Genomic DNA, 17406 nt, shown 5'->3' on the forward strand with positions numbered 1-17406 from the left:
TATGCCAGAAGAAAAAGATGGCAGCCGAGGGCCACATCCTTTAGACCTTTGGTGCTTTGTCCCCACCACTCATGATTTATTTTTTTAAGGACTGAAGGGAACAATGGTCTTGACTCTGTGCAGAATTGCTTTCCTTTGTGAAGGGGATGTTTCCTTGTCTGCATGGAGATTTTCAGGCATGACTAGGTTGGTAGTGGCTCTGCATTGGCAGAGGGATGGTCTGGTATAAGGTGGCAGTCAGTTTCTCACTAGAGTGGGCGACACTGGCTCTGCACTGGACTGAGTGGCAGTCCAGCAACTAGGAAGCCAACACAGACATGAGCAGTCTTACTACATGAGCCATTTCATGAAAGTGAGGGGAGAGAGACTTTGTGCTGGCCATCAGACAATGGCTTTTCCCACCTGCCTTACCCCACCTTCCAGCCCTAACAGCCTTTCCCAGATCATGACTTTAGGAACAGCAGAAGCAGCTGGGAAGAGAGAAGGTCAGGGAAATTTAAAAAAAAAATAATTTTATAAGTTGTGTGTCTTTGCTTCTCAATTTGTATTGTGTTATGCACGGTGACTTGCTGTTATTTTTAATTGATTATAGTTTAGAAATTATTTATTGTATTAAGAGCGAATTTCCGTTTAATTATTATTTGCTGATAATAATTTTTATTGTGTACTATTGCATTCTAATGGATGGTTGAATATTACTCTATTTGATATATGTTTATTTTAAAGTTATGTTTTTGTTATGACATTTCTGTGTTGGATCAGATTGTTATAAGGTGTGCGGTGTTTGTGGTTTCTTCAACTTGTGAAATTGTAAATGAAGCTCTCAAAAGGGTCTAGCCAAGCAAGAGGCCCCTATAAATGATCTCTTCCTCTCCACACCCCTGTCATCATTGAGAATATCAAATCATGTCAACAATCCCCACCCAACAGATGGGAACCTCCCAGCTTGCCTATTTATTTTGGTTTTATGTACCTAATCAAAAAAGAAAGAAGGTGAAGAATTATTAACTATTTCTCCATTTTATGCAGGAAAAAAACCATGCTGTGTTTTTTAATTGTTTAGCTAATTACATTGCAGTGGTTTCCCTTGACTCTACTATTTCCAGGTGAAATTATTTACATACACTTTCTCCATTCTCAAGGCTATGCCCAGAGCTGACCGAAGTGTATATTGGACCTTTTTGCCTGGAATAGTGAATTAAATGGAATTAAATGGATTTTGAAGATATCATGAAGATTTTGTGAAATATACAGTGTATAAAGGCTGATTTGTGCCTGTCATTCTGTGCATGATGAATCCCTTTCCTGTGCCTGCCAAGAATGCTGTGAGGGTTAGACAAGGTTGCAAGAGCAGTGCCTCTTGCTGAATTGGGGCTGTGCTTGCAGCACATCACATATAGATCATATATCAGACAATTACTTGTCTGGGAGTTGTGGGCTCTTTGTCCCTGTGAGAGTTGACTGTCTGATTGACGCAGCCCACAAAGTGTTTAAGATGCTTTGGGGAAATGTCATGAGCAGACTAATGATATGTTATACGCTAGTGTGAAGAAGCACATAGTTGAGAGTAAATAGTTTCTAATCATCACATGATATATGGCTGCAGTCATTTAAATATGTAAGAGCCAAAGCCGATAATTATCTGTTGTGATACAGTATTTATACAGAGAATAAATAAGTGAAACGTTCAGGGCTGTTTGTGACACAGCTGTTTGTGACGTCATGCATTTTCAGAGCGCTTCACAAGGTGTTCCAAGTGCTAAAGCTCTTTCATAATCTTTTCAGTGATTCCTCTTCCTTACCAAGGTAATGATATGGAAATTAGCCATGTAGCAACTACATTCCATTGTTATAAGCTGCCTTTCCAAATAATGGAAAGTTTCATTCAGGGTTTCCCAAACTTGGGTCTCCAGCAATTTTTGGATTACAACTCCCATCATCCATAGCTAACAGGACCAGTGGTCTGGGATGGTGGGAATTGCAGTCTGAAAATTGCTGGACACCCAAGTTTGGGAAACATTGATTTAGTTTCTTGTGCATTGGAATGACCAATACCCAGCCATCCTCTGTGCTCAGGTTACAGGGTTAGGCCTGAGATCAAGGAACACTTTTGAAATATGTTTCTTAATTTTCTAATTACTTATAAAGGTTGACTTAAAAATAGCTGGAGACGTGTGTTCCATATATCAGAAAGTTGTATGTGAGTACAAGATGCATGAATTCTAGGGAAAGGTTCCAGAAGCTTTGCTCTGTGTGGCTCTTGAGCTAATATTTAACCAACATCATAGTCAATGTGTATAGGAAAATACAGCTTTAAAATGGTCCTTATGGCAAGGACATCTGACACACTTGGGTCAGGATTGGTGATTTCAGAGACCTTTCTAGCAGTTTGCTGTTGTGATTTGTTAGTCTCTTTTTTAAACATGTAGTTGACTTCATTGCCCCTTTCCATTTTAAAAAATGTATTTTAAGAAGTTTTTTATCAGTGACAGTGACAAATTTCATGTATTTTAAAACAAGAACTCCACTGTCAGTTTTGTTTAGAAATTATTTGATTGTCAGTGCCACATCAGAGTACTGTACTGATACCAAAATTACTAGAGCTTTCCTGGGGATATGGTGATTTATTTTATTTATGTCATAAAATTTGATTTTAAAAAACCTTGAAGCAGTTTCCAAAAAGAATTAAATAATGATAAAATACAGTTAAAATCAGCTATTTAAAACTTTAAAATTATAATCGGTGATAACCTTAAAAAGGGTTAACACACGTGTAAACATTCTACATGGTAGGCTTGTCTGAACAAAAGTGTTTTTAGCAGGCACCAAAAAGGGTACAGTGAAGGTGGCTGCCTGATGATAAAGATTGTATGGAGTTTGCCTGCTGTTTTGCAAATTCAGGGCATCAATTAGGAAAAAAATAGACATTGGTTCTGAATGGGGGCTCCTTCACTATGACCTGTTCATTGAAAATTCACTCGGATTTGCCAGCGTAAAGCCTACATGGAGATTAGACTATTCCCAGTCTTTATTGAGCATTCATTATTTGTTTTTTTTTTTAAAAAAAGATTTTTATTGAAGTTTTACAAAAAAAGAAAAATAGAAATTCACAGAATAAAAAAACCATAGATTACAGAAAAAAGAAACACGCAAAAAAGAAAAAAAGGGAAAAAAAAATACAGAAAGAAAAGCACAACTAATTAAGAAAAATTACATTTAAACAAAGAAAAAATGAAATCATTCCATTTTTCCAATAGCCTCAATTTCATATGCTTATGTTCTTGACCTCCTCGCACCTTCCCCTTTTTGTATTCCCATTCAAATATTTAAATCAGCAAATTCTTACCCTTTGTCAAATGTTTAAACTTTGTACCATAACATATACTATATCCCTATTTTTCAACCAATTATCAATACCTTTTTTGCCTAGTCTTAATAACTTTTATCACTAATTACCACTTATTACCCATCCAAGCACATTTTTAACACTCATTGATTTTATAATATTTCTGAAGATAGTCTTTGAATTTCTTCCAGTCTTCTTCCACCAACTCTTCTCCCAGGTCTCGGATTCTGTCAGTCATTTCCGCCAATTCCATATAGTCTATCAGCTTCATCTGCCATTCTTCCAGGGTGGGTAGCTCTTGTGTCTTCCAATACTTTGCGATGAGAATTCTTGCTGCTGTTGTTGCATACATAAAGAAATTTCTATCTTTCTTTGGCACCAATTGGCCCACCATGCCCAAGAGAAAGGCCTCTGGCTTCTTAAGGAATGTATATCTGAAGATTTTTTTCATTTCGTTATATATCATCTCCCAGAAAGCCTTAATCTTTGGGCATGTCCACCAAAGGTGAAAGAATGTTCCTTCACTTTCTTTACACTTCCAACATTTATTGTCAGGCAAATGGTAGATTTTTGCAAGCTTGACTGGTGTCATGTACCACCTGTATATCATTTTCATAATATTCTCTCTTAGGGCATTACATGCCGTAAATTTCATACCTGTGGTCCACAACCGTTCCCAGTCAGCAAACATGATGTTATGACCAACATCTTGTGCCCATTTAATCATAGCAGATTTAACTGTTTCATCCTTCGTATTCCATTTTAGCAGCAAGTTATACATTCTTGAAAGTATTTTAGTTTTGGGTTCTAACAACTCAGTTTCCAATTTTGATTTTTCCACCTGGAAACCTATTTTTTTATCCATGTTATAGGCTTCTCTTATTTGAAAATAGTGCAGCCAATCTCGCACCTTATCTTTTAATTTCTCAAAACTCTGCAATTTCAATTTATCTCCTTCTTGTTCCAATATTTCCCAATATTTCGGCCATTTAGCCTCCATATTGGACTTTTTGAGTGCCTTTGCCTCCATTGGTGACAACCACCTTGGGGTTTTGTTCTCCAATAAGTCTTTATATCTTGACCAGACATTAAACAATGCTTTCCTGACAATATGATTTTTAAATGCTTTATGAGCTTTGACCTTGTCGTACCACAGATATGCATGCCACCCAAAGACATTATTAAAACCTTCTAAATCCAAAATGTCAGTGTTTTCAAGAAGCAGCCATTCTTTCAGCCAGCAAAATGCGGCCGATTCATAATAGAGTTTCAGGTCTGGCAGGGCGAAGCCACCTCTTTCTCTTACATCGGTTAGTATTTTAAATTTTATTCTAGGCTTCTTGCCCTGCCAGACAAATCTAGAAATATCCTTCTGCCACTTCTTGAAACAGTCCATCTTGTCCACAATTTGCAAAGATTGAAACAAAAATAACATCCTTGGCAATACATTCATCTTTATAGCCGTAATTCTTCCCAACAAGGAAAGCTTCAAGTTTGACCATATCTCTAGATCTTTCTTCACTTCTAGCCAACATTTCTCATAGTTGTCTTTAAACAAGTTTAAATTCTTAGCAGTCATATTAACCCCCAAATATTTAACCTTCTTTACTATTGTTAGGCCTGTCTCCTTCTGAAACCTGTCTTTCTCAATCGGTGTTAAATTTTTCTCAAGAACTTTTGTTTTAGATTTATTCAGCTTAAAACCAGCCATCTGCCCAAATTCTTGGATCACTTCCAAAACTCTTTTCGAACTAGATTCTGGCTCCTGTAATGTTAAAACTAAGTCATCTGCAAAAGCTTTCAATTTATATTGCTTAGCTCCGACCTGAATGCCTTTTATCAGACGGTCCCTTCTAATCATGTTCAATAATACCTCCAGGACTGTGATGAATAACAATGGGGAAATTGGGCAGCCTTGTCGTGTACCTTTCTCTATCTTAAATCCCTCTGTCACCATATTATTCACAATTAATTTAGCCTTTTGTTCTGAGTAAATTGCACTTATACCATTTTCAAACCCTTGACCCACCCCCATCCCCTGAAGATTTTTCTTCATAAAACTCCAAGAGATGTTGTCAAAGGCTTTCTCCGCATCTATAAAGATTAAAACTGCTTTGGTGTTTATATTCACTTGCAACTTCTCCAAGATGTTGATTATGTTCCTTGTATTGTCCGACAAGTGTCTACCCGGGAGAAAGCCCGCTTGGTCCTTATGAATCTCTTCCAGTAGTACTTTCTTTAATCTATTTGCCAAAATGTCCGCAAATATTTTGTAATCCACATTAAGAAGGGATATGGGGCGGTAGTTCTTAAGTTGCGTCTTTTCAGACTCAGTTTTTGGTATAAGTGTAATATAAGCTTCCTGCCACGACTCCGGCGCCTTTTTCCCCTCTAGTATCTCATTGCATACCTCCATTAGTGGTCGAATTAACCAATCTTTCAAAACTCTATAGTATTTGGAGGTTAAGCCGTCTGGTCCTGGAGATTTGCCCAACTGCATGTTCCGAATGGCACCCTCCACTTCCTGTTCTGTAATTTTGTCACTCAACATTATCCTCTTTTCTTGAGAGATTTTTTGTAATCCGTTTTTCCTCAGAAATTGGTCTAATTCGACCTCTTTCTGTGGCCCTTGTGTATAAAGTTGTTTGAAAAATCTCTGGAAGCAGTTTCTAATTTCCAGTGGGTTCTGTATAATCTTTCCATTTACTTCCAAATTTGTTATGGTGTTTAGTTTCTGTCTTTTCTTCATCTGCCATGCAAGCAGTTTCCCACATTTGTTAGCCGATTCAAAAGACTTTTGTCTCATCTGTTTAATTTTCCATTCCACTTCCTGATTTATCATTCTCATATATTGTACTTGATATAACTTAATTTCTCTCAGAATCTCTTGGGATTTTGGTTTCGCTCTTAATCTTTTCTCTCCTTCTTTTATTTTTTCCAAAATTTTATCTTTTTTCTCATTTTGAGTTCTCTTCTTTATTGCATTCTGTTGAATCAAAAACCCTCGCATGACCGCTTTGCTTGCGTCCCAGACTGTTCTTTTTTCCACCGTAGTGTTTAAATTTATCTCAAAGTAGTCTCTCAATGTTTTTTGGGCCTTCTTAATCACCTCCTGGTTTCTAAACAGGGCGTCATTCATCCTCCATCTGAAGGAGCCGATTGGCATTAGTTTCATCTCCATCTTTATTGCATTGTGGTCGGAGCAAGTTTTGGGGCAGATTTCCACTTTTCGAATCTTGGGTGCCAGTCCTCTAGTTATCCATATTTGATCAATTCTTGTCCATGTCATATTGGCTTCAGAGAAGAATGTTCCCTCTCTTCCAAGGGGGTTCTTAGTTCTCCAAGTGTCAATCAAATCCATATTGTCAGTCAATTCAAAGAAAGTTTTAGGTAGTCTTCCATCTTTAGTTACCACCTGTCTTTGTGACTTATCCATGTTAGTAGATACCACTCCATTCATATCTCCCATCAAAATGATGTTATAGTCCATATAGTCCAACAATGTCTCGTGCAATTTCTTAAAAAATTCAGATTTCCCCTCATTTGGTGCATATACTCCTAAAATCAAATATTTTTCACCTTGTAGTTGAATCTCAATTGCAATAAACCTTCCTTGTTCATCTTTAAAAACAAATTTCGGTGATAGGCTCTCTTTAGCGTATATGACAACTCCTCTCTTTTTGACTTTGTCCGATGAAATAAATTCTTGACCCAGTCTTTTATTAATGAGAACTTTCCTGTGGAGCCTTACCACATGAGTTTCCTGCAAACAAATTAGATCCAATTGGTCCTTTTTCAATATATGAAATACTTTCCTCCTCTTCTCCGGCGAGTTAAAACCGTGAATGTTCCAGCTTAATAATTGCAGAGACATGGTGTGTTTATTTTAATTTCCTCCAGCCGCTCCCAAGAGCTCGTCAAGTTCTTGCGGTGGTATCTTCTTTTTTGATTTGTCAAATTCCAAAGGTGGTGGTGCTATGCCAGCTCCTGGTCTCAAGGCTTTTGGCAGATCTGTCGCTTCCTTTTGTAGATCTTCTTCAAAATCTCTCAGAAATTTTTCCTTATCTTCCACTGATCTGATTCTGAACTTTTTCCCCTTAAATGTAAAGGACAGTCCCCTGGGGGAACTCCCATCTGAAAACAATAGTATTCTTTCTCAACAAGGCCACCAAGTCTCCGTAGTTAGTTCTCAAATCCAAAAGGTGTTTCGGAATATCTTTAAAAATCTCCGCTCTGGTCTCATTAATCTCTAGGGTCTTCTGGAAGTGAGCACTCAATATTTTGTCTCGTTCCTCTTTCGATCGGAGGGTCACCAAACAGTCTCTCACCCTGTTTTTCCTCCCTCCTCTTCCAAGTCTGAAGGCGCTCACTATCTTAAAATCTTTATCCAGCTCCAAGTTCCAGAATTTCTGAAATTCCTGTGAAAGATAGTCATTCAAATTATCTCTCTCAAGTTCTGGCACCGCCCTGATCCTCAGGTTTGTCTGTCTCTCTCTCAATTCAACCATAGACAATAAGGCCTGGTGGTCCCCAATCTGTTTACGTATTGGTTTGATTTCTTCCTCCACAGCCACAGCTTTTTCCTTTGCCTCCTCGGCTATTTTCCTAGTAGTCGCAGATTCCTCCAACAGTTTTTCTATAGCTTTGGTATTTGAATTAATACTGGCTGTGTTCCCTTTAATTTCAGCTGACTGATCTGAGACCTGTTTACTTAGGCCTTCCAATTTTTCGTAAATTTTATTCAACACAGATGTAAATTCCCCTTCTGAGGCCATTCCTTTTGGCTCAATTTGCCCTGGGTCTTCCTCCTGAGTCACAGGGAGGCCAGGCACAGATGCCCTACGTTGCTGGGAGATTGAAGTAGATTGTTGGACTTTGACCTTGGATCTTGTTGCTCTTTGTTCAGTCATTCCCCTTTATCTTCAGTCAAGGTCAATTCCCACAGGCAAGCCTTGTAGTGGAAAGTCCCCAAAGTTGACAGTGGAAAATTCCTCCAGTCAGGTATTAACTTCAATAGTCCTCTAGGGGGATACAGTGGCTGCCATAAAATTCTCAATAGCCAGACAAACAAGTCTTTTTGTAGCTTTCCGTATCCCCTCTTTAATTGAAACTAAGTATTCAGATCAGTAAAACTCAGAAATGTATCTTCTTGCAGAGTTAGATCATATATTTACTGTATCCACAGTCAATGCGAGCTCAAATGTAGCAAACCTCATTAATCTGACAGACCGTTCCCATGAGAGTTCAAATAAAAAGTCTTTTTAAATTCCCAGAAGATCCCCAGAAGAAATACAGTCACTTTCTCAACTTCCCCTGCAGGGGAGTTCTCTCTTTTAGTGCTTAGAGTTAAAGTTGAACGATCCACATTAAAGTAATAGCACAGAAAGGTCTTTGCTTTGATCTTTTACAAAGCGGAAAGGCGGACTTCCTGTTTACACCTTTCCGCTTCGGAGCCCAAATTCAGTCCTTTTTGTTCTCAAATCCAAATTTCTTAAGTCCCCCTACTCACGGGTGTTCTCTTTTAGAGCCGAATTTCACAGGAAAAAGGTCAGCGCTCTCCGGCAACAGCTACGCGGCTTCGCTCTGTAGACGCAGCAATCGACCCGTAGCACCGCGCCGCTCCCGCTGCACACCGGAACCCCTTTCAGGGCTCCCTCGCAAAAACGGGGGGCGCAAAAGGTGCCTGCTGGGTCCCACGCTCGCAGGCTCTTTCTGCCTGCGATTTCAGATCGGGTCCCCGCTTCGCCGTAGCGGAACAGACCCACTTTCTACAGGGCTTCTCCTCCTACTCAGAAGGAGACCGCCATTGCCGTTGGCGCCGCCTCCGGAAGTCGAGCATTCATTATTTGTTTGCAGGGAGGTTATACAACATTGAGGATTCATAATGGTTTGCTTGTGCAGTGTTGATAATTCATTTATCCATCCGTTTTCAGTCCCTTTTCCCATTGCTTCCCGAACCACAAAAATTCCTTTTAAAAAATAAAAAATCGGATTTGTTGTACCAAGGCAGCGGCGCATTTCAGGAGTAATTTGGGTGGGTGGGTGGCATAGCAGAACCAATACTGCTTACCAGTAGGGAGGAGGGTGATAGGACCATGGTGGGGGGGGGGTCAGTGCTGTGCCCTCCTCACCAACTGCTGGTGAGTGCTTTAATTCACTTTTATTGCACAAACCTAAATTTCTAGTACAGTATGTACTTAAATCTCTCCTGCAAAACACTGAGAGTCTGAAGGTGACCAAAGTCTACATTGCTTTTGTAGTCAGTATTGAGGCAGGTAAGACATGGCAAGAGATGCTGTCTCTTGCATGAGTGGAGTAGCAGTGATGAAGCTCTGATGTCAGGGAGGAAGTGATACAAACCAGGGAAGTAAAGGTGTAGATGAGGTTCAGCAACTTGAGAGCCGCTCCCGAAAGGTAGCAGGTTTGAGACTTCCGTTCCTGGATCTGGGGCGGAGGGAACAGTGACAGAGATATGAAAGATGTGCAATATGAAGCCTGTTGTACCTGAGGAGCATGATTCACATCTGCATTGTACTCTGCTTTTGAATGAAGAATTTTTCAAGAATTTCTGGAACTGTGATAAATTTTCCATACGCTTAGCTGTAGTGGCAGAGTCCATTATCATGGTGCACCGTTACTCATGTGCCAGAGTAGCCTCCCTTTGACTCCACAACACTGTCTGGTAGGAAAAGCCAGTCCATTTCAGTTCTTACCACCTTTTAGAGGTGATTACTGGTGTTAATTGCGTCTTCCTCCACCACCCGTTGCTCACATGGGTTCCACCTCATTGATCAATTGCCCTTTTAGAAGAAGAAGAAGAGTTTGGATTTGATATCCCGCCTTTCACTCCCCTTCAGGAGTCTCAAAGCGGCTAACATTCTCCTTTCCCTTCCTCCTCCACAACAAACACTCTGTGAGGTGAGTGGGGCTGAGAGACTTCAAAGAAGTGTGACTGGCCCAAGGTCACCCAGTAGCTGCATGTGGAGGAGCGAGTCAGTCACCCCAATTAACAGCATAAAAAATGGTACCACACCCCCAGACTTTGTTGTTGAACTTCAACCAACTTCAGAGGCTGCCCACTGCAGAAGTGACCTTAGATGCAAGTCTTTGTTAGGTTAATTTGCCTAATGTAGGACTAGATAGTTTTATACTAGATTACGAGTGGATGGCAGCAGGAAGAGATTATCATGGCAGGACACCTGTTGCCATTGGGCTACTTTACAGGGTTTGCACTGAAACAGCATGTTGCTGTTCATGGAAGGAATATAGCGCACAATTTATGTGAATATGCTGTAATATCGTTGCCGCAATACCACCGCAATCTCCGAGTGGTGTGAGATTTCAGGAGCTCACCTGGGCTTCTTGTTCCCTTTTGGGGATGAGGCACAGCAGAGTCTGTGGGGCCTTTGTGATATATGGTAGATTTACACATATATAGAACCTGGGTCTATGAGGGAGGGGTTTGCAGCATCAACACTCTAAGGGGGTCTTGCTCCTCCCATAGCTGCAGCCTTGGATTCAAACAGAGACCATGCATTGCTCTGCCTCTCTAGCTTTTGAGCTAGCTGCCTTTCTTCTATTGTGACATCACTCCTAACTTCTGAACTCTAGCTTTATCTGTTGTGGGCAGGGGACCCTACCAATTTTCTGTCTCTCACAAGCCCCTTTGATCCTTTAATGGCCCATTTCCTCAATGGCAATCACTTCACAAGGAAGCTAGCATGGCTCAATTCACTTTTAACACTATCTAGATCCAGGGATTAACCCCTTTATTAAATTCTAAAGCTTGATGAATCTGGGAATTATAGGAGCCTTGTTGTTGTTTAGTCGTTTAGTCGTTTAGTCGTGTCTGATTCTTCGTGACCCCATGGACCAGAGCACGCCAGGCACTCCTGTCTTCCACTGCCTCCCGCAGTTTGGTCAAACTCATGCTGGTAGCTTTGAGAACACTATCCAACCATCTCGTCCTCTGTCGTCCCCTTCTCCTTGTGCCCTCCATCTTTCCCAACATCAGGGTCTTTTCCAGGGAGTCTTCTCTTCTCATGAGGTGGCCAAAGTATTGGAGCCTCAGCTTCACAATCTGTCCTTCCAGTGAGCACTCAGGGCTTATTTCCTTAAGAATGGATAGGTTTGATCTTCTTGCAGTCCATGGGACTCTCAAGAGTCTCCTCCAGCACCATAATTCAAAAGCATAATTCAATAGGAGCCTAGCATCCATAAACTTTTAACACTGTGCATGTGATGGTGCAAAGTAGCAGCTCATATCTGCATTGTGGGGATGAGCAGAGGAAGCATGTCTTCCCTTGTGGATAATTGCCAAAATATGTATATATGTGAATAAATTTTCTAAAGCTTACTTCAGGTCTAATGGGCAGGATCCACTGAACCAGTTTAAGCATGCCCAAGGTTGTCTTGAGTGTGCCTACGGGCACATTTCTTTCTTTCTAGGCATGTCCCATGTCATGCCATAAGCTAGTTTTGAAATTCCTCTGATTGAAAAATGTTTTTCTGTGCTGTATGACGGGCTGCTGTTCAAGAAATACCAGCCCAAAGATTATTTGGGCACTCAAAACTTTTGCAGCTTCTTTGGATCCTGGCCTTACATGATAAACCAAGAAGAACCTTACGTTAGCTTAGGTTTACAAGATGCAGCTCAATTCTGGAATAAAAAACGATGTTTACTATTATGTAACTAGTTATATGCCTAATCCAAACTGGGGTGATGTTCAGCATTTTATAGCTTTTGTAAACAGAATAACACAGCATGCTGCATGGTGAAATGTTTTGAGACATTTTCTAAATTATTAGGAAAACACTTACCCGCTTAGGGCGCCGTGCCAACCCTTGGCTGGCAGCAGATGGGACTGATGTAATGGTGCAGTGCATGCTGCATGTGCACAGCGCCAGAGCGTCTGCAGGATGGGATGGAAGGTGTCCCTTTGCTGTGCCAGCTCCCAGGCTGTTGCAGCAAAGAGGCCTAGACTGGGCCCACTGCTGTAACGTGATGGCAGCAGAGTCCACACAGGATCCAGTAGAACCGGTGGTGGCCCAGTCCCAATTCTGAAATCCCCTGTTTGAGTTGCTTCTGCTAGGAATGCCCTCTTTGAGTTGCTTCTGCTAGTGGTAGCTTCTGTCCACTATTGGACAGGCAGAATGCGGCACTGGCAGTAGCTGGCAGAACCAGGTAGGGCTGGGAGGAGAGACATCTCCAATCCCACAGCAGATCGGGGTGGGGGGTTGGATTGTTCTGCCAAACTACACAAATGAGAAATCTAGCTTTGGCACTATCCCCCAAAGTTGGCGAAGAACTTTCAGCCGTATTCTTTCAAACCATTTTAATATTTATTTCTCTATATGGTGTACCTTGGTTTTTAAGAACTATTCGGTTTACAAACTCCGCAAAAATAGTCTCCTGGTTTGAGAACTTTACCTCAGTCTAAGAACGGAATCCAAACGGTGGAGGGCACCGGCAGCTGGAGGCTTCATTAGGGAAAGTGCGCCTCGGTTTAAGAACGGACTTCCGGAATGGACTAAGTTCGCAAACCGAGGTACCACTGTATGTATAACCATTTAGAACATGCTCCCCACCATGCAGAAATTAAAACAGAGCTCTTGATTCTGCAAGTATGCAGTTAAATTTGCTGAATTATTAAGTTAACAATATTAAGTTAACTCTGAAAGTTGCATTTCACATGAGATTAGTACACTTCTGTCTTGCCTCTCAGATGACAAGCCCTAAAATCCCAAAGCTTGGGTCAGCCTCTCTCTATTCAGGATGTTGCTTATTCTGTTCTAAAAAGGTATCGGATTGGCTTCAGCAAATCTCACAAGACACCTTGTATAGATACAGACCGTTCCTAATTTTATAAATTTCATTTCCGAACTTAATGATGTTTCTTTGGCCCAAAACACTTTGGAGTAAGAAACAACTTGTGGTAAAATGCAGCTGTTCTGGCCTCTTCCAACATCAGCACCACACACACACACACACACACACACACAGAGTTTCTGGTCAATTTGCATAACCAGTTATCAATGTGGGAAGAGGAAGTGGTTCCCTTCCTGTGTGAGGTAGGCTGTGAGTGAATGTGTTTCTTTGAAGCTAGAAACTCTTGCAGCATTTTTGAAAGGGAGTATTGGGAACAATTAGGAATCATTCTTCCTCATCCCTCAGAATCTGATGAATGGCTATGAGCCTGCTATCTGTTACTGGAAAGTCACTAGAAAATCTAGTACTGCATCATGCCCAACATATTGCACATAAAAGAGCAATAAAATTGAGTGGCACCTATATCTCAGAAGGAACCTTGACTTACATAACTTTGGCTCCAATCCTAACACCAATTACTTGAGAGCAAGCCTGATTGAATTCAATAGGACTTACTCCTCATAGACATGATTAGGATTGTGCTGGAAATGTTGAAAGGCAAGTCCAATAATCTACTCTTCCTCATCCCTCCAAATTTGATTGAGGACTATGATCCTTCTACTTGTTACTAAAAAATCACAAGAAAATCTAGGACAGATAACACCCAACACAAAAAAGTACAAAAAAATATAGTGGCACCTAGGACTGCTCAGAAAGAAGCAGACTTGCATAAGTAAATGTTGAAAGGCAATTCTAATTAGCCCCTCTACATAACAATGTCTGTGGAGAACATTGCTACTAATTTTTATACTGACTGTACCAAATGCTATTTTTCCAATTGTAGAGGGAATCTTCTCTCACAATAATTTAGGTCCAAATTTAAGTCCTCAAGGTGAGTTTTCAAAAGAGCCATGCCAATATGGAACAAAATGTCCTGAGGAATTAATTCTCATAACAATCACCTGCCGAGTCATGTGGGAAAGCTGTCCTCTCCCATGTGGCTTTTGCACTTCTGTAATTTGTGTTTTGAGTTCAGTCACGTTGGATGTTCTCAGTGTTTTGGAATTCAGGATGCTAAGAGCATTATATAATGTATGAAAACTCAGAGCTTTTGTGATTGCTGGATTTGGCTGGTTCTAAACTAACCAAGATAATTTAAGAAAAGTCCAGGGGCTTAATCATTCAATAGAAGTGTGGTATAGAAATCTCTGCATAAATTAAATTAATATCTACTTGCACATTCATTGGTGCATAAAGAAAGCTGGTATGACTTTTTTCAAGCGCCTTTAACACTTGTGCAACAGACAGAAATTCAACAGGCACGTATTTTCTCGGTATGGAAGACACAGCAATGTCATATCATTTTCTTGTTGAATTTCTATGTCTTAGGCAACTATTAAAGACACAGGAAAAGAGAAGATTATAACTAAAATAATTCTTAAAAATATGATCCGTAATAGTGATTGCTTTCTTTTTATCTGCTGCTATGCTAATCAATATCATTAACAACTTTCTGGGTTGTGCTTTGCTATACCATAATTTCATCTTCCCTTTTGCCGTGACAAAGTTTGATAGAAATACATTAATTAGATAATCAGTTTTAAGATAGGGCTTTACAGTAACATCTTGGGATCACCTGCCTTTCAGAGGTGAGATAGCCACTTCAGCCAATAGATTTTGAGTACCATGAAAGGTGCCAAACACATCTGAGCCATGGGGCACAATCTACCAGAAAGAAATGAAGAACTGTGCAAGAGCTTGTTTCCTAGTGTGGTGGGATGTTCTAGTTCTCCTTTGTGGGTACCAGTGTGGCAAACTTTTATACTGCTTAACAAAGCAAGCCCTTCCTATAGGACATCTTTTGTAGTTGGAACTGTGTGAGAGAATACTTTAATTTGGAACTTGCCCAATCTCACATGAAAAACATCAATTAAAAATAGGCCTCAATTAGACATTTCTGGGGAAAGCAGCACCTAAAATTGTGTGCTTGCCTACTTTCTACAAGGTAGTTCTGCGTGCATCTCAATGTGCAACCTCTATTTAACAGAAATGACAATAGCAGAAACCAATGTATGTGTGCTTGCTAATGCCAGCTGTGACACACTCATATACCCTTCCCAACTGTCTCTCACCAAGCTCTTTTGATCCTTTAATGGTTAAAAGAATAGTAAGCAGTGTATTTCAGATACACATTAACACCACGACTGCACGTGCCGATTACCTGGTTACCTCATAACCTGTTCTCCAGGTACTGTCTGGTGTGTGTAGGTTAGCACTTGTAATTCAAGAGTGCTCACTGAACTAATTAGCAAGCGGCCTTAGGCATTCACAGGTTATGCATCATCCTCTCATTTACCCATAAAATGAGGTTGCACAAAGGAAACTATAGACTAATAAATGAAAATAAATACTTTTGGAATCCTTTTGTTGGTCCTCTGGTTGTAGGCATGGGAACTTTTAGAACAAACCAACCTGAAAATTTAAAATGTAGGCAGCACTGGCCTAAGGATGTTTACTTCAAATAAAGTCCCAGTGAGTTCATTGGCATTTCGTTCCTTAAGACTGCAGCCCAGTCATAAGCAGGTATGATGCACTAACTTAAAGTCCCTTGAAATAATAGGGATGGTAGCCATAACTGCTTGTGTGAGTTCTAGGCAGTAAGTACTACCAGAATGAAACTAAAGTCGTTTGTGGGTTTCCAGTTTCTCATTGGGAATTCCCTCTAACCAGCTTTGGCTTCCTATTACCAAACTTACTGCCGATATCCTTGAGGTAAATCACAAAAGGGTCTCAAAAGATTCCAAAATGAAGTACCTAAACTGAAGTAAGCAACTTCTTAAATTTCTTTAAAAATGAATGTTCCTTAGCACACAGACACACGAGACAACCATCACAACTGGGATAAAAGAACTCAAGGAAGGAATGGGGAAAGGGAACAATTCGTGGAGTGGGGCAAAGAAGTCGGTAAGGTAATAAGGCCATGGGTAATTTATTGAGTGTGGCGTGGTTAGCGGGCACTTACTGTGTTGACATTTGTTTAATTCCAGGCACTGTCAAATATCTCATCGCACATCTCTTTGCAGAAATGTCTCTTCCCGCCTTGCTCAGGGTAAAAGGTAAGTGTCCTGCTTCATCTTTACTTTCTCTCAGAGTGAGAGGGCAAGCATGTTCTTAATCCAGCAGTCTAGTTTAAGAGTAGGTACATTTCTTATGTTTAGTCCTTTTCATGGTCCTTTTTGTTTGTTTGTATCTCTAATGCTGCATAGTTTGATACTTTGATTATTTGCTGTAAGCAGCTTTGAGCACAACTCAAGTTGTGGAAAAGTGGCATATAAGTGAATCCATCTTCAGTCTTTCTTCTCGCTCGCATGGCTATAAGCCTGGGGCCTCTTGCTCCTCACTCTGCTCGCTGTCATCTCTGTTGTCAGCTTCACCACCTATCACATTTTCGGGAAGAAAACCTCTGCAGCAGGGTGCTTGCTGTCCTTGTGTAGACTCCCTACTTCTTCAGAACCCAGATCTTACGCAGGTAGAGGCAGCCGCTTCCTGCTGCACAAGTCCCTTTCCCAACATGTGGCAGTCAGTGAAATGGGTGGAGCAGGTGAGGTTCTCCCTCTCAGTGTCCTGTGAGGCTTGAATGTCAAGGAGGGCTTTTGCAGAAACCTATTTTAAATACCAAGAGGGCAACTTCTCCAGAATTTGAATCCCAAACATACCCCGTATAATGGTGGCTAATGAAGCTTCCAAAATCATATGTAATTAACCTCCTGCATACCTCTGTCCAGATTTTGTACTGAAGAGAATTAGGTCACATGAATTAATATGCCCAGTTCAGAACCACATCTCCAGCAGATGCTAGCTGTTATGGGAAGGGCCGTGGCTCAGTGGGAGTGCATGTTTGCATGCAGAAGATCCTAGATTCAATCCAGGGCATCTCCAGGGAGCCCTGGGAAGGAGTCCTACCTGAAGCCCCAAAGAGCCAGTGCCAGTGAAAACATCCAGAACTAGATGGGCCAATGATCTGACTTGATATATGTCCACCTGGCATGGTATCATATATTAATAGCAGTCTGTTATCTGAGTTACCAGGGACGTGGGTGGCGCTGTGGCCTAAACCACTGAGCCTCTTGGGCTTGCCGATCAGAAGGTCGGCGGTTCGAATCCCCACAACGGGGTGAGCTCCCGTTGCTCG

The 17406-nt window shown here is 40.8% G+C and overlaps 2 protein-coding genes across 7 annotated transcripts in view; one reads left to right on the forward strand and one right to left on the reverse strand.

Annotated features, from left to right (window-relative positions):
* Nucleotides 1–10830, reverse strand: part of PPIF (peptidylprolyl isomerase F) — a gene marked incomplete at its 5' end in the record, with an annotated part of 28492 nt that extends 17662 nt beyond the window's left edge. Inside the window, one exon of the mRNA XM_083614901.1 lies at nt 10700–10830. The remainder of the gene's footprint in view (nt 1–10699) is intronic.
* Nucleotides 1–17406, forward strand: part of LOC310762980 (uncharacterized protein) — a 67300-nt gene that overhangs the window by 33326 nt on the left and 16568 nt on the right. For all 6 annotated transcript variants that reach the window (XR_014548331.1, XR_014548332.1, XM_083614898.1 and 3 more), the window contains one exon: nt 16262–16330. Coding sequence is in view for 4 of the 6 variants with exons in the window: in XM_083614898.1 (XP_083471024.1) it covers nt 16262–16330 (69 nt within the window). In the remaining 2 variants the exon portion in view is untranslated. The remainder of the gene's footprint in view (nt 1–16261; nt 16331–17406) is intronic.

The sequence above is a fragment of the Podarcis filfolensis genome (genome assembly GCF_964270895.1).
Source record: "Podarcis filfolensis genome assembly, chromosome: 5".
NCBI lineage: Eukaryota > Metazoa > Chordata > Lepidosauria > Squamata > Lacertidae > Podarcis > Podarcis filfolensis.